The sequence below is a fragment of the Lichenostomus cassidix genome, chromosome 20 (assembly GCF_008360975.1).
Source record: "Lichenostomus cassidix isolate B80296 chromosome 20, HeHo_3.0, whole genome shotgun sequence".
Lineage (NCBI taxonomy): Eukaryota > Metazoa > Chordata > Aves > Passeriformes > Meliphagidae > Lichenostomus > Lichenostomus cassidix.
In genome coordinates this window covers 14,251,558-14,276,651 of record NC_139500.1, presented here as the reverse complement: position 1 = coordinate 14,276,651, position 25,094 = coordinate 14,251,558, and the positions used below count along the sequence as shown (strand labels likewise).

The following is a 25,094-nucleotide window of genomic DNA, read 5'->3' as shown; positions in this document are numbered from 1 at the left end:
AGTCGCACAGTTCTTAGTATTTGGTTTCCTATTGGATACCAATTTCTTCACCTCTGATACTAATTAAGTCCTCATTCTTATCTCCCTTTTCCCAGACCAGGTGCCTCCGACCATGCCAGGGGTGATGTTTGCACTTGTTGTTCCTTAATGGTCGTTATCTTTTGTGTATCTTCTGTGCTACTCTCAGTCTGTTGAGATGTTAGCTTCAAGGGCCTGGAAAGAAATTTCAATTCCCTTCCCCAAGGGCAAAGGTGACCAAAACTGACTAAAGTTACATTAAAAAATTTAAATTTCATATAATCTCCAACAATGTGGCTAAAACTCTCCAAAACAAACAGAAGGAGGGTGGGAAAGGACAGCTCACCACAACCCTCAGATTGTGAGGGTTGGGTTCTCCTGACACAAGGAAACAGCACATGCTCAGCAGCTCCCTGAACAGAGTCCTGAGGTGTTATGCAGTGGAGGCAAGATGCCAGAGCACTTTGAGACAGTGGCTGCAGCCCAGCTGCCAGATCTCTGCAGGGCAGAGACAAGATCACAATCCACAGGCAGTGAGGCAGGAGCTTCAGCTGCTCCACAGGGTGCTAGCAACCTCACAAGGAGTGGGAGGAGGGAGACCTGGAGTACATGGTGCCAGGAGCTGGCTGTGCTCCCTGCTGCACTCCCGGGGCCCAATCCAGCTCATCCCATCTACACAAGAGCTGATAAGAGATGCCTGAGCTCTTCCAAAGCACAAACTGAGGCCAGATTAAGCCAATCAAACAATCATGATCTGAGCAGATTTTGGAGAGCATTTCTTTCTCCTGGGGGTCTGGTTCTCCCTCTCAGCACCAAGCACCTGCATCCAAATATGCTGTACAAGGTGCCTTGCAGCAGACCAGGGTGGCTTATTCAGCTCCACAAACACCAAGGAGTGAATAATACCTGTGTGATGTCAGTTGCTTTGAAGAAAGCCCTGCGGATATTCCCTTTATTCCCCTCTTGCACTTGGAAAGCAGTGTTGGGGGTGGTGGATGCATGATGTGGTGGGAAGATACAGCTTCACCGCTGTCCTAGCTACTCTAACCCCCTCTACATCGTTTCTGATGACCTGTTAATGAGGGATCCGTTGCAGTAGCTGCCCAATGTACATCCAACCCCTCAGGCTAAATAAGATAAGGAAGGAGAGGCAAACCCCCACAAGGCAGGGCAGCATTTCTTTTTCTTCACACCAATGACTCAGCTGTGACAATACCCTCCGGGTAAGCACCAGCAGTCACACCCAGCCTGAGTGGTCATCTTTGCTAATGGGCCATAAAGGACTCAATGACACTGCAGAATGTGCAGCGGAACTTACTTAACCCATCAAGGATTTTCAAAATAACCCATGACTCACAGTGTTACCTCATGAATTGTGAAACTCCCCACCCTGAGAGCGTTACTGAGCAGTCCCATATGAACCTGAAAGCAATGAGTGGGATATTGAGGCGTGGATAGACTCCACAAGTCAGAAAGTTATGAAGTAGATATGCTTTTTATTCCAGCTGGGGTGCCTGGGGGGTAGCCCCTCCGAAAGCATGCACACCGTCAGCAGCACTTCACTTGGTTTATATTAGGTTACAGATTACATATGCATGAAGTTACACAATGCCCGTATACATATTCATCACCTATCCTCACTTTGTATTATGAGTTCAAAGTTCATTTAAATATGCTCTCATGCCTGCGCAGTGCCACTTAATTATTGTGGGCACGGGTCTTTGGTGGTCTCTAGTGGAGGAAGTAAGGAGTATTTCTCGGGATGAACTCTTCACCCTTGCACATGCTCCCTGAGTTCCTGGTTTAAGTCTAAACCTCAGAGCTGATTCGGGCCGGTTCCAGAGTCTGAAAGCAGGATATCTGGTGATGGTTGTTTTACTCCTGTCAATAGTCTTGCATTCCTTTCTGCATCCTCCCTTTCTGCTTGGCAAGCGCAAAACCTGTTAAGCAAGCAATGTTGTTTTAGCAAGTAGCTTCTAGTAAATCATTATCCAATCTCTAGCCCCCTAAATCAATACGTCTTTATAAACATTGGGCCTACTTGTAGATAAAGCCAGATACTGATAGGTGAAAAAAGCAATGGGAGGAACCATAAATTCCAGTGGAATTCCTCCAGCTGATAGACTGTTGCTCACCCAAGGCTGTGCTAAATTCTTTGACTTAGAGCAAAAGAACAGAGATTCAAAGAAAAGGGGGCGGGAGGGAAGTAGCGGGGTGTGTGTACATTAGAGGGGGGTCTGTATTATGTGATTTGGGAAGCCTGTACTTCTCAAGTACCTCAGCCAATGGAGAAAGAGAGAGGGAAATGAGGCCAGGAAATTAGGATAAAAACGAGGCTGTGTTCTCCAGCAATTTCAGAGATCATATAGAAAATGCCCCATGGCCTCTCCCTTTATTCATGAATAAAGCTACAGGGCTCCTCTGTTTCCTTTTAGGACACAAACCTCTGTCATTGTGGATTAACTTTGCTAACAAACCCGAGTATATATAACCTTTGGGTTTGGAGAGTTCAGCCACCACCCCTTGACAGATTTGGAGGAGGACCAGAACTTTGACAGGACTGTGACCATCACTGTGATCAACAGGGCGCCAGGTTATATTAAGTCTTTGGGAGTTAAAAAAAGTTTTCTCTGTGTCATTGTATTTATCATAATCTCTTTAATAAATTTTAACTCTGACCTATAATGTCTCTCAAGGTTGTTGAATGGATTTCATTTCTCCCACCAGTTTACTTTCAAACCAAATTTTGTTGTTATGCAGCAACAAAACATAGCAAATTGACAGCATTTGTCACCACTTTTGTGAAACCAGATAAGTGAGCCCATCAGTTTACAACAGCACAGAAAGCTCAGTGTGCTGACCCCACAGCCAGTCACAGGTAGAGCGAGGTGAGCAGCCTAGGCAGTTTAATGAGACATCCAGACCACCAAAGAATGCTGCTGCTGAGTGGATCCAGTACTTGCTCAAAAATGGTCAAAAGAAAGCACCTGCCTGTGGAGTTTGTGTGCTTCCTCAAACACCTGGAGCAGTCTCATCACTGATCCATCTGAAGATGCAGTTGCCTTACTTTTAGCAAAACAGCCCCATGTGTTTAGACCTCAAGGAGGGCCATTAACCTAACTAATTATGCAGGTCTTGGAGGTTAGGATTTTTCCTTTTGTATTCTTAGGGAATTTTGTCCCATCCATTTCTAAGAGACAGTAACGATCGGTACTTAAGAGATACAAAAGATGTACCCATGATGGGGGGTACGAGTGCACCTGGCTGCACTTCTCTTATCTGAGGGCTTTCTCTTGGAGGGGCAGAGATCCCAGGGGACTTGGGCCAGGGGGGTGGGGCTCCAGGGGTGGGGCACAGCACAGCTCCTAGCTGGCTCTCTTGCTCTCTGGGCATTGGAGGGGACAGTCGAGCTGCTGCTTCCTGCGGGAGAATTCACTGCAACTGCCGGAGCCCTGTGCTGCTCCTTCCTTACTGTGGGTGAGCCTTTGGTCGTAACAGCAACTGTTGAACTGGGACCTTATTAACACCCAATTTAACTGGGAAAGACCTTCACCATCCATGGGAATGCCTCAGGGAAAAACCTGGGACCCTGACCTCCTTCCTGCTGCTGGAGGGCGTGTCCCGTCCCCTCCCCCCATTGTGCACAGCTGCTACAGAGGCTGTCGCTGCCTTGGGTCATTCCAGCTATGCCCAGGGCAGCACGTGGCACGAAACAGACCTGCCAGCCTTCCACCAAAGTGCCTGGCAGCTGTCTGCACTTCCTCTAAAACCTGGTGTCCTGGGGAGAGTAAAAAATGACAGAAGACAGGCAAAATTCTGCCATCCCAGTTCAGTAGCTTCCAAATTTACCTTCCCATGGCTTTTCACCTGGGCCCACACCCATGCAGCTCTTGTTCACAAGTGACAACCACAGGACTTGTGTTGCTTTTCTTGTTCACATTTCAGTCACTTACCTGCGGGTTAAGAGCACCTCCTTTAAATTCTTCCCACAGGGGGAAGAACCTCCTCAGACCTGCCTCTAGCACTTCTTGGCCTCTTCCTCCCTAAAACAGCAAAGGTCTCTTCTACCATCAATGAATCCTGCACCTGGAGATACCTCAGCTAGCTGCAGAACAGTGACTCCAGGGCAGATACAGAGGATTCACTCCCTTTTGTGTGGGAGCTGGCAGTGGTTTAAAAAGGAGAGTCAAAACGGGCTTCAAAATACACACACACAAAAAAACACCCTTTGGTTTTCTTGTATGCATAACACAGAGAAGGAGAACTCTGTCTACAGGCTGTAAGCAGCTGAAAACACAAGTAAAAGATGTCCTCAATCACAGAGCAGCTTCTCACATATGACTTGGCAGTTTTTCTTCCTCTCTTCCACACCTGTAACACATTTCAGTTTAGACAGCCACTCAAGAAGAGAGGTTGCTTGGTTTCCTTCAAGTCTAAGTCTTGAAGGGTAAGACTTAGAAAGTGTAAGAAGTGAAAGAAAATGGGGTGCTGCAGGCTAGGTGTCAGGGAAGACAGTCCAGCTCTGTCTAGAGGAAACTGGTTGCTCTTTATGTAACCTGAGAGAATATATCATGGTCAAAATAGTTTTAAACAAAAAACTAAAACAGATTCATCTTGACTCAGCAGTGGTCCTGGCCCCACAGCCCTTCAAGCACAAGCTACATAATGGCAGTTTGGTGGCAGAGTCCACCCGAACAATTAGTCTAGTTGAAAACTTGAGTTCAACCCCAGGTTCTGCATTCACAGGTTTGTAACTTAACCAGTTTCAGGGCCTGGATCACAGATGCAGTCTGCCAATGTATTCCCACCATTTTCTGGTTTTTCTGGTAGAACAGGCAAATTATTTTATAATTTCACAATAAGGAACATCTCATCCTGCTGCAGGAAAGGGCTGTGGGATTCAGCAGTCATAGTGTGTTGCGGAGCAGAAAAACCTTACAAAATGAGGGCCTTGTTACCCTTGTAAAATCCTTGCTCGCTCCTGTTACTTTGGCTAACCAGAAAAGCATTCTGGGAGTGACTCAGCTAAACTAGAGGTGAAAAACAAGTTACATAATCCTGGAAAACAAGTAGTAGAACTAGTGACTGCTCACATTGTGGTGTATGGTGGTTGATTATACCTGATGCGTGTTCCTATCATGGTTTATGGTGGTTGGTTAAACACATTTCTTGTGCCTCACAAGTATGTAAACTCATAACAAACTAACAGTTTAAAAACCCTGGATTTTTGCAATAAAGTGTCTTCACCTACCACCATGGAGTCCATGTCTTAATTGCCACAATAGTGATTAAAGGGGAACAAAATTAACAACGATGGACAACTGGTTCTGCTTTTTTTGGATCACATTTAACATAGACACACCCAGATACTGAAACACCACCATCCACATTCCTGGAAAGCAAAGGGAAAAGTCCAGGAAGGAAATAGGAGTCTAGGTATGTTATCTAAGTCAAAGTAAGATATTTATTTATGTAACTGAAAGTGATAACAATTCTAGCGCAATGACAAGCCCAAGTTTCTTTATCTCTACTTGGAAATGAACCATCTCCCTCAAAACATTTGTACTTTACTATCATGTGCCTGTCCTACAGTCCCCAGACCATGTAATGGACACTTTACACTACTGAGGATAAGGAAGCACCTCCTTGGGGTTCCACAATAACCTCGGGGTTACTTCTTCATTTTGTAACTTGTGGGATACAAAGAATTCACTCAAAGCATCTCCATTTCAGTGTTTCCAACTGCTGTATTTTTAAAGTCACATTAATGTGACTCATTTACCCCACCCCAATCCCATAAATTCATGATTAATCCACATTTATCCCCCGTAAATAGGCAAAGTGCAGTGCTCTTAAACTATAACAATGGCTCCAAGCAGGAGTTCATCACAGAAAGAAATTTTGCTAATAGAAAAATGTGATTAAAAAGAACATAGAAAAGTATGGTCACTGAAATATAAAAAAATATATACTGGCACTTTATGAAGGCACAACAGGAACTACCGCAGGCATCCAACCAACAGACTATGGTCACATCCAAAACAGAAGGGTCCTCATTTCAAAGGCAAGCTTGACAGAAGAAAGACATCTATCAAGGAGCACATGGTGTCATTACAGCAAACATGGGTACAACGCTTCTCCTACCAGGCTCAGCACTGAAGCAGTGCTGTGTGAGCAGCTCAGCTCAGAGGCCCCTCTGGATAGCAAGTAGCAGATGGGCTGTGTCAAGCAACTATGTGTCATGTGATGTGTCACAACGTGTCACTGTTGCAAGGTGAAAAACCAAGAAGATTGACTTTTCTGTGACAAAAACTTCTAGTACTTGGGGGTTTTCATGTATTTACATTTTTTCCAATAGAAACAGGAAAGATCAAAGACTCAGAGTGCAAGCAGGTGAAAGAAGTGGTGTGACTGGTGCAGCCTCAAGGCACTGAGCACCCACAGTGTGCAGTGTGGCTGCAGGCAGCTCTCTTCACCCCAGTGGCCAGGGCCAGGCTGAATCTACATCGCCTTTATTTCCGGCAGTTTCAGGGGCAGCCACCCCTGCCATTTATAATATGACACCAGCTGTTTAGGCACTTCAGCCAGAACCATCTGGGAAAGTGCTTCCTGGGGAGCCTGAAAAGAGAATGGGGAGAATAAATCAGAAATATGACCAAGAACAGATTTGTTAGCCCACTGAAAAACTCTCTTACAGAATTTGGAACACCGGCCACACTCATTCTATTTTAAGAGTTGCTTGCTACAGCTTTAGGAGCACTTCCAGTCAATTTCAGTGAGCATTGCTGATGAAAAACACTTGTTCTCACCTCAACTTCAGACTCACATAGCCTTTATAAGACCTCAGTCCAAGTGCAAAACTGCCCCAGTCACTAGCAGTGTCTCTTATTTTGGGTTTTCATTTGAACCACTCAACCCAATTGACCATGAAGTGCGTGAGCGCCAATGCCAACAGTGGAAGTCAGGGGGAGCTGGGGAGTGACTGGACTGCTTTCAACAGCAGTTGATCTGATCTCAATAAGACTGGGAAGACTGATCTCAACTTCAGTCACTCATGGGACTCAACGTCAGAGACTGACAATATGATCTCAGTTCCTTGACTAAATGTTAACATCCCAAGACAAAGAACATCTCCTTTAACCCTGCAATAGCCAAGAGTATACAAGACAGTATGTGAAATCAATTATACAATGAGGGCTCTCAAGAACTGCAAGGCAACAAGATACACAGTTTTGAACACAGAAGCCAACATCTCAACTCTCACTGGGAACAAGCAACACAGGCATGCCCTCTGGCATGCAGTTTGCTGCCTTGTCAAGACCATGGTCATTTTTAGGATGCATACATCCTGGCACCAGGGCTCTTCTGAATTTAAAAACAACATACATTTTTGAACTGTCGGAAAGGCACAAACTGGATGATGTCCCATTCAGCTGGTTCTCTTGTCACAGATCTCAGAACACCATTGTCTCCATCAAGGAATTCCATTGCTTTAAAATCAGCTTCCCCAACACCAACAATGATAATGGACATGGGCAGCTTAGAGGCATTAACAATCAGCTTGCCTAGTTTGGTCTAGATCAGTGATCTCTCCATCTGTGATGATCAGCAAGATAAAGTATTGCTGAAAAACATGAGAAAGCATCCAGTTAGGTATTTCAACACCAAAGCTCACATAACAGAGGGTAGTACTCCCTTATGCAAAGAAAGAAATCAAATGTTGCTGTGGATGAGACAAAACCAGAACATTAAAGAAACTTATGTTCATTCACATTTTTTCCTATGCCTCATGATTTTCACTGTGAACTTCCAATTTTCTTTGTACTAGAAAAAAGAAAAATAATTAAGTTTAATTTATAAAGAACAGTTACATCAATTGGCAAAAGTACTATTAAATCAACACAGCTGCATACAAAATTTACTGATGGGTGGGTGCTGTTTTACTGACTGATGTCTCAGAAAGGCTAGAGATATTTAATATCCCTGCAGCATAACTCAAAAAGCCTTGGGTTTTTTTGTTATCAATAATTTATATTAGAACTATTAGAAATCTCAAAACACAGCAGTGACAAATAACATGAGACATTCTAGAGATAACATGAAGGGAAGAATACAGGAGCTCTTCCAGACAGAAAGGAGTACTTCAACCAATGCATAAGTGTGATAAAGTGTTTAAAATTTCCATCCTTTTGCAGAAACTAAAGTTTAGTACCTGGTTCTGAAATGAGCAACTGCTGTTTTATAGCAGCTATTTACAGACTCAGAATGAGGCAAACACAATGAAAATAAGAGAAAACTGAATTTCCAATTCCAAAGCACAGTTAACACAAGAGTAGTATTGCTGTACCTAATTGCTGACAGATTCTTTATTTGAATAGTTAGCTTTAAATCTGAAAGAAAAAGTAGAGATATTTAACGCATTAAAAAAATTAGGAAGATTTCCCCAAACTGCTGGGAAGGTTAAAAAATACTCTCAGAAATGTAAGAAATGGATCTCCTTAGTCCAAGTGCCTCACAGCACGTGAAATATATTTGATATACACACAAATGTAAGTAGCACCAAAAACACTGACACACCTAGGTGATAAAACAAGTAGCACAGTGTATGTCAAAATTCTTTGATTGGTCGGTCAAAATGAAATCAGCTAAAATCAGGACATCCAAGTCCTTCATCCTTAGGCAAAATGAATGAAGTTTAAAGAAACAAAGTTGCATTTTAACAGCAACCACAGCCACAGCAGCACACAAACGAGCCCATGACCATAGAGCAGCACAGATGCTCTGCAATCAGCACACTGATTGAACAGCTCTCAAGGCTCCATGCCATTATGGTGCGATGGATAGTCAAGTCCTCTGGTAGTTTCTTGGAGGCTTTTTCTCAACATTCTTGAGAGCAAAATTGGTTGGCACAAAACTCTATTCTGTGTGCATGCCCTACAGGTGATAGAGCTTGGCAAGAGAGATTAGAGTGAGGCCAACTGCTGCCACAGTCCAACTGGTGTAACAGCAAACACAGCACCCCTGTACAATGCAACAGTAAGTACAGTGTTAGCAAACTGGGAGAGAAATAAACATCACTTGAGCAATGAAATTATGATGTCTACCCAGTATAGGTTCATATCAGTGTGTACCAAGAGAGCACTGACATGCTTTCTGTAGGCTGACAACAGATGACCAAACTTGGGAGTCTAAGGAAGGAAGGTAACATCAATTTACTATTTCATTCTATTCCACGGAAAACAGAAACATGAACCCAAACCAGATCCACAGTAAACACTTTACACTTATGTGTTGGTTTGAAAACAAACCAGTGGGAGATCACAAGTCAAGATTGAAATTAAAAATAAGTGAAATAATACAAGGAAAAGCACTGACAAAGTCAGATACAACCTAACACCCTGTTAGGGTGGTAGTAGCAGTCCAACTGAAGTAGTCCAGTTGAAGCGGTGATCCTGTGAAGGTCTAGTCTCCAGCTGAAGATCCAGTAGTAGCTCTCGTCCTCTGGGAACCCAGTAGACAGGGCTAGCTCAGGCAGTTCCAAGGCCAGGTTATATCCACGTGGGAACACCTGGCTCCTCCCTCCTCGGCAGAGCATCTCACAATGGGATGAGATAAGTCCATGAGTCACACGGTGGGTCCCTGATGGCCCATTGCCTGTCATGAGGGGTGGGTCGTTAGCAAGTGATAATAGCTAACGGATGGCCCATTGCCTGTCATCCGGAGTGGGTGATAGCAGCTAATGGCCCACAGCTGGTGGTAATAGAATACTTAACTACATCAATATTGCAACCTAGGACATTATCCACCCCTTATTCTATTACCATCTACACAGTTCTCACTTAAGATAAGGTCTCCTTGTGGGACACAACGAGTTTCCCCATCTGCCTGCATCACCCACCAAGTATAACCAGGTCCTTGGGCAAAAACAACCCCACGGATGGGCTTGCCTTTGCCTGAGGTGGGACTAATCCAAACAGTCTTTCCTAAAAAACCTCTTATGTGTACCACAGGGACTTTATCTCCATCCACTGTGTGCAAAGGTTCGGACTCGGCAGGACCGGCTCGATTGATAGAACCCCTTGTGTTAACCATCCAGGTGGCCTTTGCTAAGTTCAGTTCCCAATTTTTGAAGGTTCCCCCGCCAAGTGCCTTCAAAGTTGTCTTAAGTAGTCCGTTGCACCGTTCAACTTTCCCAGCAGCTGGTGCATGATAGGGGATGTGGTATATCCATTCAATTCCGTGTTCTCTAGCCCAGGTGCTTATGAGGCCATTCTTTACCTCTGGTCCTGTCCTGACTGGTCCCAGGGCTACTGCATGAGCGATCTCCTGTTTGATCTGGGTGAAGGCTTGCTGCTGTTCAGGGCCCCAGTGGAAATCATTCTTCTTGCGGGTTATGAGGTAGAGAGGACTCACAATCTGGCTGTACTCAGGGATGTGCATTCTCCAAAAGCCTATGGCGCCTAGGAAGGCTTGCGTCTCCTTCTTGTTGGTTGGTGGAGACATCGCGATGATCTTATTGATGACCTCAGAAGGAATCTGACGCCGTCCATCTTGCCAGTTTACTCCCAGGAACTGGATCTCTCGGGCAGGTCCCTTGACTTTACTCTTCTTGATGGCGAAACCGGCTTCCAGGAGAATTCTGATGATTTTCTCTCCTTTCCCAAATACTTCCGTTGCTGTGTCCCCCCACACAATGATATCATCAATATACTGCAGATGTTCTGGAGCCTCACCCTTTTCCAGTGCAGCCTGGATCAGTCCATGGCAGATGGTGGGACTGTGCTTCCACCCCTGGGGCAGTCGGTTCCATGTGTACTGCACACCCCTCCAGGTGAAAGCAAACTGAGGCCTGCACTCTGCTGCCAGAGGAATGGAGAAAAAGGCATTGGCAATATCAATGGTCGCATACCACTTTGCTGCCTAGGATTCCAGCTCATACTGAAGTTCCAACATGTCCGGTACAGCAGCACTCAGTGGTGGTGTGACTTCATTCAGGCCACGGTAATCCACCGTCAGTCTCCATTCTTCACTGGACTTACGCACCGGCCATATAGGGCTGTTAAAGGGTTAGTGAGCCTTGCTGACCACCCCTTGGCTCTCCAGATCCCGAATCATCTTATGGATGGGGGCCACAGAGTCTCTGTCAGTGCGGTATTGCCGGCGATGCACTGTTGCTGTAGCAATTGGTACCCGCTGTTCTTCAATTCTCAGTAGTCCTACAGCAGACGGGTTATCTGAGAGACCAGGCAGGGTATTCAGTTGTCTTATGTCTTCTGTCTCTACAGCTGCTATCCCAAAAGCCCAGCGATGTCCCTTTGGGTCCTTGAAATATCCACTCCTGAGATAATCTATGCCGAGGATGCATGGGGCGTCTGGACCAGTCACAAGGGGGTGTTTCTGCCACTCATTCCCAGTTAAACTCACTTCAGCTTCCAGTACAGTCAGCTGCTGGGATCCTCCTGTCACCCCAGAAATAGAAATGGATTCGGCCCCCACATACCTGGATGGCATCAGGGTGCACTGAGCGCCGGTGTCAACCAAAGCCGTGTATCTTTGTGGGTCAGACGTGCCAGGCCATCGGATCCACACAGTCCAATAGATCCGATTGTCCCTTTCCTCTACCTGGCTAGAGGCAGGGCTCCTCTAATCCTGTTTTTGGTGCACGATGTTCTTCTCCTGTAAATGTGTTCCTGAGGTCCCTTCAAGAGGATCAGTCATATTATCACTTCCATTCTGTCGGGGGTTCTGTCCACAAGAGACTGGGGCGGTGTTGTACCTAGATGAGCCTCCTGACGTGGATGTTTCTGTTTTCAATTCACGTACCCGGGCTGCTAAGGAGGAGGTGGGTTTCCTATCCCACTTTCTCATGTCTTCCCCATGCTCCTGTAGGAAAAACCAGAGGTCACGTCGCGGAGTTTGTCTTCTTTCCCTGGCTGGGGGACGTCTGCTCCTGATGGCAGAGACTCTGGTTGGTTTCGGTGTGGCATGGAAAAATCCTTCTTTGAGCTCTTTCCTTAGTTTCTGATTCTCTTGAATCAAGCTCCGGACTTGCTCGGCCAGGTTTGTTTCCACTGATGAGACCTGGGTGCGTAGTGGAGCGGTGACAGTGTCCTCATAAATTCTCAGTTTGTTTGCTAACACGCCCACCTGGTCTTCGCCTTCCCTCCACTGCAGTGTTGCCAGGAAACGAGAGTATATCTCTGGTCCAAGCTGCGCGAATCTTAGCCACATTTGTGAAGTGCACTGGACATTATCTGGGTTCTTGGGGAATCTCTCGTTGTCCAAGAAAATGATCTCTAGTACGGCCAGTTCCCTCAGGCATCGGATACCTTGTTCTATTGTGTTCCATTTTCTTTGGTGCATCTGGAGGTCTTCTTTGCAGAGGTATCTGTTCCGTACACTCGCCAGCAATCGCCGCCAGAGGCTGAGAGTTTCCCGAGTTCTCCCAGTCCCCTGGTCAATAACCACATCCTGGGACAGGGATCCCAGTTGCCTGGCCTCACTTCCGTCCAGAATGGTGTCGTTAGCTGCGGCGTCCCAGATACGGAGCAGCCAGGTCAAGATGGACTCATTTGCCTGCCGGGTGAATTCCCTCCGTAGGTCCCACAGCTCCCCCAGGGATAGAGAGCGAGTGATGATCTCCAGCTCTGTCTCTTCTGCTGGGTGAGATGGTCCTGCTGCATCCTCATCAGTCGCTATGCGGACTGATTTGCTCTTTGATTTCTTTTTCTGGACGGGGGCAACTGCTACGGGCTTCGGCTGTTCTGATTTGCTTTGTTTCTGCTCCTCAAGAAGACAAAATATTGTTCTGATCTTCAGCATGAGGTACACGGTGCTGGTCGCAGAGAAAAAAAGAAAACAGAACTGACAGGAAGATTATGCCATCCTTAGCATCCAGGGAGAACTCAATATTGTCAAGGACGGCTGTGCCTGACCTGAACTGTTGGAAGAAACCGCTCTCTCTTCCTAGCCCCAGAGGGTGGGTGCGATTGCTGATGAGATCCCAGACGAAGCAGCTCAGGTTAGGCCAGGCAGACAAAGTCGAGTATATATAACGAATGGTGTTCATTGCCTCACAGGTAACCATGCCATAGGCATAATAAACCAATAGAGCAATTCTCATGCCATTCCCTGGTCGCAACAGGAGCAATATGACAGGCAGATAGTATCCCATTTGAGGAAAAATATAGAGAGCGAGATACAATACCCATATAGATAAGCTGAGCATCATGGTGCTAGGATTTCTGCGTTTCCCCAGGTCGTGCCCCACGTTGGGCGCCAAAATATGTGTTGGTTTGAAAACAAACCAGTGGGAGATCACAAGTCAAGATTGAAATTAAAAATAAGTGAAATAATACAAGGAAAAGCACTGACAAAGTCAGATACAACCTAACACCCTGTTAGGGTGGTGGTAGCAGTCCGACTGAAGTAGTCCAGTTGAAGCGGTGATCCTGTGAAGGTCTAGTCTCCAGCTGAAGATCCAGTAGTAGCTCTCGTCCTCTGGGAACCCAGTAGACAGGGCTAGCTCAGGCAGTTCCAGGGCCAGGTTATATCCAGGTGGGAACACCTGGCTCCTCCCTCCTCGGCAGAGCATCTCACAATGGGATGAGATAAGTCCTTGAGTCACACGGTGGGTCCCTGATGGCCCATTGCCTGTCATGAGGGGTGGGTCGTTAGCAAGTGATAATAGCTAACGGATGGCCCATTGCCTGTCATCCGGAGTGGGTGATAGCAGCTAATGGCCCACAGCTGGTGGTAATAGAATACTTAACTACATCAATATTGCAACCTAGGACAACTTACTGCAGCAGTTCCTTGTTGCAGTGAGTATGCTGCAAACCTTGCCACGTGGTTTATTATTGGAGAGAAGTTGGTTGGCCTGTAGAGTCGAATCTGAGGCAGAACCTGGCGGTAGGCATCCACTATTCCTTGAATCCCTGTAACACAAGGAAGAAAAGCTGCCACAACAGCCCACAATTCCTCCAGTCATTATTTTATAAGCATTACTAAACAGCACAGCCAAAGGACATCTCACACAGCTGTGAACTTCTGAAAGGCAAATAAGCAACAGCATAACAGGAAATACAGGAAGCATAGAGATGAAAACAGTGAAGAGCTGCAGAGATCAGATTTGCACATTTCTTCCCCATTCCACATTCTTCACATCAGTCTTTGTGCCTTTAACATCACAAACATCAGGATTCTAACTTTTGAGTTGGCTGTGCTGATTAAAAAGGCTTTAAACTAGGTTTGAAGGGGGAAGGAGATAAGACCAGGCTTGGCAGACATAAGCCTAGGGGCTGGCATGCCAGCATTTGGGGTGAAATCAATAGCCCAGCTGATGTACATTTACACCCCGCTGTCTTTGAAGTGTGTGAGTCTCACTGGAACACACTTGCACACATTTAAGGAGACCAGCCAGAGACTCCCCTTGTAACAAAAGCCAAAAGGGAAACAGCAGAAAATTATCTCAAAGGAATTATGAGTGTTCCTCTATGAAGGTGACACAGCAAGCAGCCCAGCCGAGGTGCTTTACACTAATGCACAGAGCATGGTCAACAAACAGGAGGACCTGGAAGCCATTGTGCTGCTAGAAAGCTACAACCTCGTTCAATTATTGAAACTTGGGGGGACTCCTATGGCTAGAATACAGCTATTGATTGGCTACAGGCTGTGAGGAAGGAACAGGCAAGGAAAGGGGTGGAGGGGTTGCCCTCTATGTCAAGAGGTGGATTGAGTGTGAAGAGCTGTCTCTGAAGAACAGCCATGTGGGTAAAAATCCATGACCAAGGCAACAAAGGGAACTTCATGGTTGAGATCTACTACAGGGATAGTAGTACAGATGCTGCCTACATCAATAGGCAGCCTATTGATGAAGCCTTTCTGCTCCAGCTACAGAAGGCATTAGACTTGCAGGCTCTTGTCCTGCTGCGACTTCAACTGTCCTGACATCTGCTGAGAAAGTAGCACAGTGAGCTGTAGGCAATCCAGGAGACTCCTGGAATGCATGGAGGATAACTTCTTGACCCAGGTAGCCAACAGCCCTAATAGAGAGAGGTACATTACTGGATCTACTGGTCACCAATGCAAGGCAGCTAATCGGGAACATCAAGATCAGAGGCAGCCTGGAGTGCAGTGATCATGCATTGGTGAAGTTGGCAGTCCTGAAGCATATGGGTCAGGTAAGAGTAAAGTTAGGCCCATTGAAGGTCAGGAAAGGAGACTTCCAGCTCTTCAGGAAGACAGTCAGTGGGACCCCTAGGAGACTGCCCTTGGGGACAAGGGAGAGGAAAAGAGCTTAGCACATTTTTATGGAAGCCTTCCATAGAATACAAGAGTGTGTTGGTTTGAAAACAAACCAGTGGGAGATCACAAGTCAAGACTGAAATTAAAAATAAGTGAAATAATACAAGGAAAAAGCACTGACAAAGTCAGATACAACCTAACACCCTGTTAGGGTGGTGGTAGCAGTCCGACTGAAGTAGTCCAGTTGAAGCGGTGATCCTGTGAAGGTCTAGTCTCCAGCTGAAGATCCAGTGTAGCTCTTGTCCTCTGGGAACCCAGTAGACAGGGCTAGCTCAGGCAGTTCCAAGGCCAGGTTATATCCAGGTGGAAACACCTGGTTCCTCCCTCCTGGGCAGAGCATCCCACAATGGGATGAGATAAGTCCGTGAGTCACACGGTGGGTCCCTGATGGCCCATTGCCTGTCATGCGGGGTGGGTCATTAGCAGCTGGTAACAGCTAAGGATGGCCCATTGCCTGTCATCCGGAGTGGGTCATTAGCAGGTGATAGCAGCTAACGGCCCACAGCTGGTGGTAATAGAATACTTAACTACATCTATATTGCAACCTAGGACAAAGAGCTAGCAATCCCAGGAAGGAAGACAAAAGACCAGCATAGCTGAGTAGGGAACTTCTGGTCAAACTAAAGCAAAAGAAGCAAATGCATAGACAGTTGAAGCTAAGGCAGGTAAACCAGGAAGAGTATAGAGACCAAAGTTCAGTGGTGTAGGGATTGTTAAGGTGGAGCTGGAACTAAACCTGGCAAGGTAGGCAAAGAGTAAAAGGAAGGGCTTCTACAGGCCCATTAACCAGAAAAGAAAAGTCAAAGGTGTTAGCCCCCAATCAATAACACTGGAAAACTGGAAATAGACGAGGAGGCTGAGGTACCCAATTACTGTTTTGCCTCAGTCTTCAATGACAAACCCTCTTCCCACACCTCTTGAGTGGATGGACAGGCAGGACGAGGCAGGACAAGGACTGGGGGAGCAAAGTCCCTCCCACTGTAAATAAAGATCAGGTTTGTGATCACCTGAGATACCTGAACGTACTAAAGTCTTTGGGACCTGAAGAGATGCATCCCAGAACCCTGACGGGATTGGCTGAAGGAGTTGCCAAGCCATTTTCCATGATATTCGAAAACTCATGGCCAGTCAGGTGAAGTCCCAGGTGACTGGAAAATGGGAAACACTGCCCCCATCTTTTAAAAGGGGAGAAAGGAGGACCCTGAGAACTATCGGCCTGTCAGCATCACCTCTGTGCCTGGGAAGATCATGGACCAGACCCTCCTGGAAGCTCTGCTAAGGACACAGAGGTGATTCAGGACAGCCAGCATGGCTTCACCAAGGGCAAGTCCTGACCAACCCAGTGGCCTTCTACAATGGGGTAGCTCAGTAAACAAGGGAAGGGACACAGATGTAATTTACCTGGACTTCAGACCCCCACAATATCCTTCCCTCTGAATCAGAGAGAGATGGATTTGATGAGTGGACTGTTAGATGGATAAGAAAGTGGTTGGACTGTCGCATCCAGAGGGTCATGCTCAACAGCTCAGAGTCCCAGTGGACATCAGTGATAAGTGGGTCCCTCAGGGGTCTGTATTGGGACCAGTGTTATTTAATAGCTTCATTAATACATGAAGGGAACAAGTGTACCCTCAGTAGGTTTGCAGAGGACACATCTGAAGGACCAGGCCATCCAGAGGGACTTGGACAAGCTTGAGAAGTGCCCCATGGGAATCTCATGAGGTTTAACAAGGCCAGATGTTGCACCTGGATCGGGTATCAGTTCTGGTATCAATGCAGACTGGGCCAGGAATAGATCGAGAGCAGCCCTGCTGAGAAGGATTTGGGGGTGCTGGTGGACAAGAGGCTGCACATGCCTGTCCGTGTGCGCTGGCACCCAGAAACCAATTGTGTCCTGGGCTGCATCAAAAGAAGTGTGGGCAGCAAGTTAAGGGAGGGAATTCTGCCCCTCTACTCCCCTCAGGTGAGGCCCCACCTGCAGTGCTGCATCCAGTTCTGGAGTCCTCAGCGCCAGAAAGACATGGACCTGTTGGAGCCAGTCCAGAGGAAGCCATCAAGGTGATCAGAGGGATGACCACCTCTCCTGTGAGGAAAGGCTGAGAGAATTGGGTTTGTTCAGCCTGGAAAAGAGGAGGCTTAGGGGTGATATAATTGAAGCCTTCCAGCTCCTGAAGACAGCTTACAAGAAAGGTGGAGAGAGACTTTTTACAAGAGCATGTAGTGACAGGACAAGGAGGAATGGATTCAAACTGAATGAGTGTAGGTTTAGAGTACATATTAGGAGAAAATTCTTTGCTGTGAGGGTGGGGAGGCACTGGAACAGGTCTGCCTAGAGTAGTTGTGGCTGCCCTTTCCTTGGAAATGTCCAAGGCTGAATGGAACTCTGAGCAACCCATGGCAGGGTTTTGAAACTAGATGATCTTTAACATCCTTTTCAATTCAACCCATTCTACAGTTCTATGAAGTTGCAGGAAAAATAATCTAACAAAGATTTGCTGAAGACTTTACTTTGTCATTTCTACTTTCTACCTTGCGAACCAATTTGTCTTGTTTAATTGCTTATGTTCTAATTAGACAAGATCAGAAGTTAGTGTTCTCAGGAACACTAACTTTTCTTTTTCTTTGTGCAGAAGTTAGAAAATTATCTGTAGATTCAGCCATTACTGTGAATGAAATAGCAACCTCTATGGGTTTTTTAATGCAAAAAGCTTTTCTCAGTTTAACTAAACCAATTTTTTAAAGTGCTATTTTAAATGGTACATATTCTTCTGTGGATCCATCTAAATTGGCCTATTCCTGGCTTGTATCAATGTAGCTTGATTTGCCACTGCTGTTTACATTGTCCACCATCAGGTTTTAGCATGATACCACTCAAAACTGCTGCACAAGGACCCTGAAAGACCACAGACCCAGATCCCAGTGAGGCAGACAATGCTGAAGTGAGAAGAAATGTTTGGATTTTAGCACTGAATCTCTAATTCCACTTTTTGTTGGCCTATGACCAGAGAGAAAAACTAAGTGAAAATGCTTGTTCAAGAACAATTCTGTGTCACAGCATGCTGACAGAGATCTTAGTCCTTAAAGGTCATAATCTAGCACTGGGAGCAGCCCTTAAATACAGCAGTGCGGCAGGGTGACTCCAGCTGGATATGAGGTGGCCACCAAAGCCATTTATCACCCCATTCTCAAGCTGGATGGCGGAGAGAAAATACAAAAAGGCTCACAGGTCAAGATAATGGCAGGGAGATTGCTCAGCATCCACTGTCATGGACAAACCAGACTCAATGTGAGGAAATCAGTTTAATTTTTTGTCAGTCAAATCAGAATAGAACAAAGAAAAGTAAAAACTAAATCTTAAAAACATCTTCCCCTCACCTCCTGAATTCTCTCTCTCCTCCCTCCTCAGTGGCACAGGGGGCTCAGGGACTGCAAATGGGGGCTGTGGTCAGTTCACATGTCACCTCTGCTGTTCCTTCCTCACTCAGAGGAAGGTCTCTCCTCACTCATCCCCTGCCCCAGAATGGGGTCACTCCCACAGGAGACAGTCATTAATAAACTTCTCCCATGTGAGTCTTTCTCACAAGTTGCAGATCTTCATGAACTGCCTGTGTGGGTTTCTCCCACAAGATGCACTCCTTCAGGAAAAAACTGCTCCAGGGTGGGGCCTCCGTGGCCTGGTGGTAGGTATTTGTTCTCCCATGGACCTCCCATGGGCTGCAGGGGCACAGCAGTCTCACCATGGCCTTCACCACAAGCTGCAGGGCAATCTCTGCTTGAGTACCTGGAAAACATCCTCCTCCTCCTTCTTGGAGAAGGAAGACCAATCTTGATGTCTCCAGTATTGTTCCTCTCACACTCTCACTCCTTCCTTCTGATTGCTGCTGCACAGGGTTTCTTTCCCCCTTCTTAAATCTGTGATCCCACCCGCACTGATGGGCTTGGTCTTTGCCAGGGATGAGTCTGTCTTGAAGCTAGCTGCATCAGCTCCATTAGACACAGGGGAAGCCTCTGGCAGCTTGTCAGAGAAGCTACCTCTGTAGCCCCCACTACCAAAACCTTGCCATGCAAACCCAATATAAGCTGAAACAATTTCCACTGAAGAAGATGGCTATAAAGAAAGCAAGCTTTTAAGAAAAACTTTAAAGAGAGCAGTCCAACATATCCACATATATCCACATTGGTAGTGAAGTAACCCTGGTCTCTAACAGCCTCAGCAGATGGTGACTCTGGAATCTTAATGAGCACAGACACAGGGCTGACCTGAATCCACTGCCACCTGTAACCTAGCAGAAGTAACCAAGTTGAAGCAACAAAAATTTTAGTACAGATTGACAATTAATTAAATCTAGTTCCCTTTGCTGGAGCTTATGGAGCTTGCACAGAAATCTGCATCAATACATATCTGCTTTTGTCAGCATTAAGTTGAGAGTAAATCTATGTTTGCCCTGTGTCTTGGTGCTGCAACTGATTTTCACCAGTTATGAAATAAACACAGCACTTCAAACATCTCTCCATCTCAATGACATTATTAATAAAGATGTGTCCTTACCTCGGCAATAAGGGTTGTTGGGGTTGAAGTTCAAAGCAAACTCATGAGATACCTTAGGAAAGGGATATTATAGTTAGGGAATGCAGACATGGACAGTGCAAGTGCCCACCATTGTGAAGGCCGGCTCTACCTGCCAGCTAGGAGGAACCTGAACTCCAAACCCAAATGCAGGAAACAGCTTGTCCCTGGAAAGAAAGGGCAACAACAAAAAACGAGAAAGAGCAACTCTTTAATAACTCACTCTTCTGTTTTATTCACCAAAAGTAGCTGGAGACCAAGGCAGAATTCCTGCCATAAGGAATTGGTGTATCATCTAGCTGCCCATGGCCTGGCACCAGGTATCCAACGGTTTCAAGCTTGGGCTTGAGAGTTAGAAAATTTCTTTCAGTGAAGCACCCCACAAGACTCTCAGGAGATTTTGAAGTAGCAGGAGAAAAGCCAGACCAACCCCAACCTGGCTACAGGACAAAGGACATGTTCCCATTTAATCAAATAGGACATTCATGTTTGCAATTCGTCATCTGCAACAAGGGATCCATGACCAGCTGAAGCACCAATGCACTCAGAAGGGATAAACCAAGCAAATATGCCACATTATGAAGAGCTGCTATTGCCATTCCTAGCACTGACAGAAACAAGAGGAAACGGTAACAGCTCCTAAAGGGCTCTCCCGAGGAAAGGGAGCCCCTCAGTTGTTAGTGCAGGGCTAGAACAAGCTGTGACACATTTTTGACATGGTGATCAAATCAGTCAAGATCATTACATACATATCATAATCCTGGACTACACTTCCAACACTCCAGATGGCAATCAGGTACTCATTTATCCCATCTGGGCTGATGCAGTGAAGAGAATCTGGTGACTTGGGATCTCCATTGGAGGCAGTGAAGTCTACACCCACCTGATCAAACAAATGACAGCAGCAAGTCACTGATAGGTCAGCACAAACAAATGAGAAGAACTAACTATATCCAGAAACAGGGAGTTAGCTCAGGCCCACACAGTTCACTTCCTCCCATGCACAAAGCAGCCCTACACAGGGCAGGCACACAAGCCTGCACCCCTTTTCCTACCTGGGTACAGGTATTTCCAGCAATACTTTTGTTGGCGGTTGAGTACATTTAGAATTTCTCCCCATTCTTGTTACTAAGCAACAAATAGTTGTATGTTTAGAGCAATCAAGTCTTTTGTAAAAGACAAAAGCTGGGCTCAGGCAGGGCAGAGGAAGGGAAGAGCCGACGGCCCTTGGAATGGGGGCTGGTGGTTCGGACGCTGGGAGGAAAGGCTGCGCTTTGCTTTTCGGCTGCCACCGGAGGAAATCCAACTGTGCCCTGTTTTTCTCTTCTCCTGGCTGGGTGAGCTTTTGATTCAACCTTTTTTCCCACTGGGAAGGGCACGTTTCCCCGGGCTGCGTTTCCTCGCAGCTGCTGCCGGGGAGCCCGGCTGCCTCTGCCACCGGCTCCCGCCCTCTGCCGCACGAGACTGTGGCGTCTGCTGTGACTGCAGAAATCCTTGCTACCTCGCTGGCTAGCTGGGAGAGAGAGCCAGCTCCTACCCTCTGCCGTCCTGTTTTCTCGCTGCTCCGAGCTGCTTTCGCTGCCCTCCGCGCTTCTCAGTCTGCCTGCTATTACCAGCTGTGTGAGGCTGACCTGACCCTGCGCCACAGCGCCACCTGCAGCCGCTCGGGAGTCATCGCACCTGCCCTGCCCGGCCAGGAGCTCAACAGCGCCCCTGCTGCTTGCAACTGTGATTACACCACACGGGAAAAGGCTCAGCAGCTCACAAGTTATCTGCTATTGGTTTTCTGGTTCCAGTTATGGTTGCTATTATTGTTATTGCTTATTTATAGATACTAGTAAAGAACTGATATTCCTTTTTTCCCATACCTTTGCCTGAAAGCCCTTGATTTACAAAATTAAATAATTCAGAGGGAGGGGAAAAAATCACATTCTCTGTCCTAAGGGAGGGTTCAACCTCTCTTGGAAGACACCTGTCTTTCAAACCAAGACACCTTTCCACTGCAAACAGCAGCAATCCTTTCCATTGACAGACTGAACCAATTTTTCAAAAGAAGTGTAAGAATCCCTAGCTCCATTACAGTGCTACTTGATCACAAAAAGTAAAAATACAGTATCATCTGGTTTTGCAGACTTCATTACTGCAAACTCACACTGCATTTGCAGTCACTCATGCTGCCAATAAAAGTACTAAACACAACCACACTGCTTTTGTCCTGTCATCTACCAATACTAGCAGTGGGGAACAACTCACCATAAAGTTAATCTGGCAGCCTCCTATCACATAGTCCAGAAATGAATATTCTGTCTCAATCTAGAGGAACAGACAGAAAGTGTTACACTTACTCATTTTACTACAATCAGAAAATAAAAAAGAAAAAAAAACCAACAAAAATCTTCCTACCTTGCAGGATTTTATCCTAATAATGCCAGAGTTTTTGTAGTTCTTTTTCTTTTGTTTTTTCTCATGATGAATGCATTCAAATTCCACCTACAAAAAGCAAGCACAGAAAAAGCAAGTTCTAAAGTATCTGCCTTTACAGGAGGGCAAATTATTGAAACAGACAGTGCCACATTTCCCTCAATTTCAGAATTACCAAAATACCCAGCAGAATTAAGAAACTTAGTTTTAAGAGGTCTACAACTATTTTGGCTGCTATCTGACAAGCTAAATGGGGTGCTTTTGCCACCAGCACTGGGCAGAGGAGGCAAAAATTTTGGGGTCGGTAGGCCAAGAAAGCTTAGGCCACAGGTTCCCAGTGGCAGTGCTTCCCTGCTTGGATTGACTCACATTGGTTCTGAATTGACAAGGGTTAAGAAAAAAGGCAAGAACCTTCCACCCACTTTTGGATTATGACCAATCAAGCTGGATGGCAACTCCAGTAGTCCTGGGCTATGTCCTGTGTGCGAATACACCTGCCTCAAATCACATGGAAAATCTCCAGGAGAATGAGATGTCAGTTTTCACTGCAAACAAATCAAAACCAGCACCACCAGCATGTGACTCAAGACAAGTTCCCCTTAGAAGCACTGTTGCTCTCTGATAGCTGACAAAATGACCAGAGTGCTCAGGAGGGTGACCAGCTCTAGCAAAAACATTATTTGAGACAAGTTGTGCCACTGGACTCATCTGTAACAGCACCAACAAGCACTTTTATTTCCACTTGACTCAGCAGAGGCCAAAGCAAGCTGAATTGCTGGGGAAAGTAGCTCAGCAGACAACAGGGTCAGCAGGTAACAGGCTCAAGGATATTTTCAAAATTAGGAATGGTAACAGAACCCAAAGAAAACAAAGAACTGTAATTCCCACACCAGTTTCTATTCTCTCCAAATGTTGGTTTAGGAATACAAAAACACAGACAGAAATACGCATGTTTGGAGGCAAGAACTAAAAGTGTATGTCTGAGGTCAACATTTAAAAGGGGGTTTGAAAGCCTGAATTCTGGACTAAGTTAGCAAGGGCTGAGGAAGCTCACCAGAGAGCTGGCACCAGCTGTCTGCATCTGTGCCAGGGTAGTTTCCAAAGTTCCTATCAAGTCATATGAGCCATCACTGTCATGATCCGCACATGATCTGCACCTGAAAGGAGGAGGGAGCAGGCAACAGACAGGTGTCTGCGTTAGGGAGACCAGCCATGGTGGACCGCCCCATGCACCAGCTCTACATCGATGCTGGTGAATTCCCCCATGCCATCAGGATTCCGAGTGTTGGCCACATCACTAACTGAAACCCAGGAGCAAAGAACAAGAGCAAATTCACACAGCCAGAGTGAATTTCAAAAAGAGGAACATGTTCACTTCTTCACCCATTTAAGTATGCATGGTGAAAATTTTAAATAGTCTTTCCCTGATTTAAATGTAAGAGATTAAATAAATGAATAAAATTTTAAAAGAAACATTAAAACCCCCAACATTTCACAGCCCAGATGTGTAAACATGAAATCATTCAGGACAAGATATGCAACTCGAGTAATGGGAACAAGCAATTAAAACTTTGTTACCTAAGCTATGCTCTTTTTTTCTGTCCAACAATAGCATCAATTTACAAGGAAATTCTAATTTCCAGGGAACAGTAAGTCTGTCTCTTTCTGCATCTTATACCAACCTTATTGCAAATACTTTATTAATAAAGTCATTTTTTATATCAGCATGAAAGCTTCAGAACTAGATAATGCAAAAGGAGCAATGCATTTATAAATAAAAATATACTAATAACTACGGCTTACAGCAACATGGTGTCACAGCTCACCACAAAATCACCAATGAGGAGCATTTCTGACATGTTCAGTGCATACTTGCTGAATACAAGTAATTCCAGAAGCAGTCAACTAAGGGACAGTTGTAAGCAGCTGCCTCCCCCTCCTCTGAAGCTCACATGCCACACAGATTCAGGAACTTTCTTTCTGAGATCAGCCTTTAATAATCAAGAAATTGATGTTACTCCAGCATAAACCTCACTGACAGATTTCTCCTAAGGACAATGGGACAAGATGAATCCACAGGTAACACCCCGACAGGGATGTCAAATTCAATGGCTAGATATCTGAATTTGACACAGGGTTCTTTTAGGACTATTCAGATCTACTAGGGGTCTTCCACTGGTATCAGTGGAAAACCAGCACAAACAGCCAAGTGAATTATGGCCTAATGTAGTCACCTAAATTGGAAGCATCACAGAATCCTTCAATGTCTTAATGGCAAAAGATACCACAGAGACTGTTCCCCCTTTTACTCCTCCATCCTTTACACCCCACTTCTGCTCTTCTCTTCTAGACACTCCGCCATAAAGCAACTCCCATCCCTCCAGCCTGAACTTCACTTGGCTTCTCCCAACAATTCTGATGTTTGCACATCACCCAAAAGCAACTGGGTCATGCCAGAGAGGCCAAGGAAGAAGGCTCTTGTGCAGAAGCCAAGGTGCAGATTCCCAGTCAAGGGTCTCCTTCATGCCAGTACCCCTGGAGAGCTGCAGGGAATTCAGCAGCTGCTACCTCCACACACCTCCTCTCCCCTCCTTCCTGCTCCCTTTCCCCTCACAGCCATGCCAAGGACCAGTTTTGTTATTAGTTCACAATATGGTATGGCTTTAAACAAACCTCTTTTTACAAGGGTTTTTTTAAGACTGGCCAAGATTCACACTGCAGGCAGCCCAAAGAGTAGTGTTGCTACAAACAAAACCCTCCAATACTGCAGGACACCATATAG

The 25,094-nt window shown here is 45.9% G+C and overlaps 1 protein-coding gene across 1 annotated transcript in view; it reads right to left on the bottom strand.

The window, feature by feature from the left end:
* Positions 1-5,459: 5,459 nt before the first annotated feature.
* The window catches only part of CPNE1 (copine 1), a 37,077-nt gene continuing 17,442 nt past the window's right edge, over positions 5,460-25,094 (bottom strand). Inside the window, 10 exon segments of the mRNA XM_085079637.1 lie at positions 5,460-6,636; positions 7,405-7,575; positions 7,577-7,642; positions 13,822-13,955; positions 19,874-19,925; positions 20,004-20,058; positions 20,641-20,774; positions 22,145-22,204; positions 22,295-22,381; positions 23,367-23,463. Of these exon segments, the coding sequence (XP_084935763.1) occupies positions 6,520-6,636; positions 7,405-7,575; positions 7,577-7,642; positions 13,822-13,955; positions 19,874-19,925; positions 20,004-20,058; positions 20,641-20,774; positions 22,145-22,204; positions 22,295-22,381; positions 23,367-23,463 (973 nt within the window). The 3' untranslated portion in view covers positions 5,460-6,519.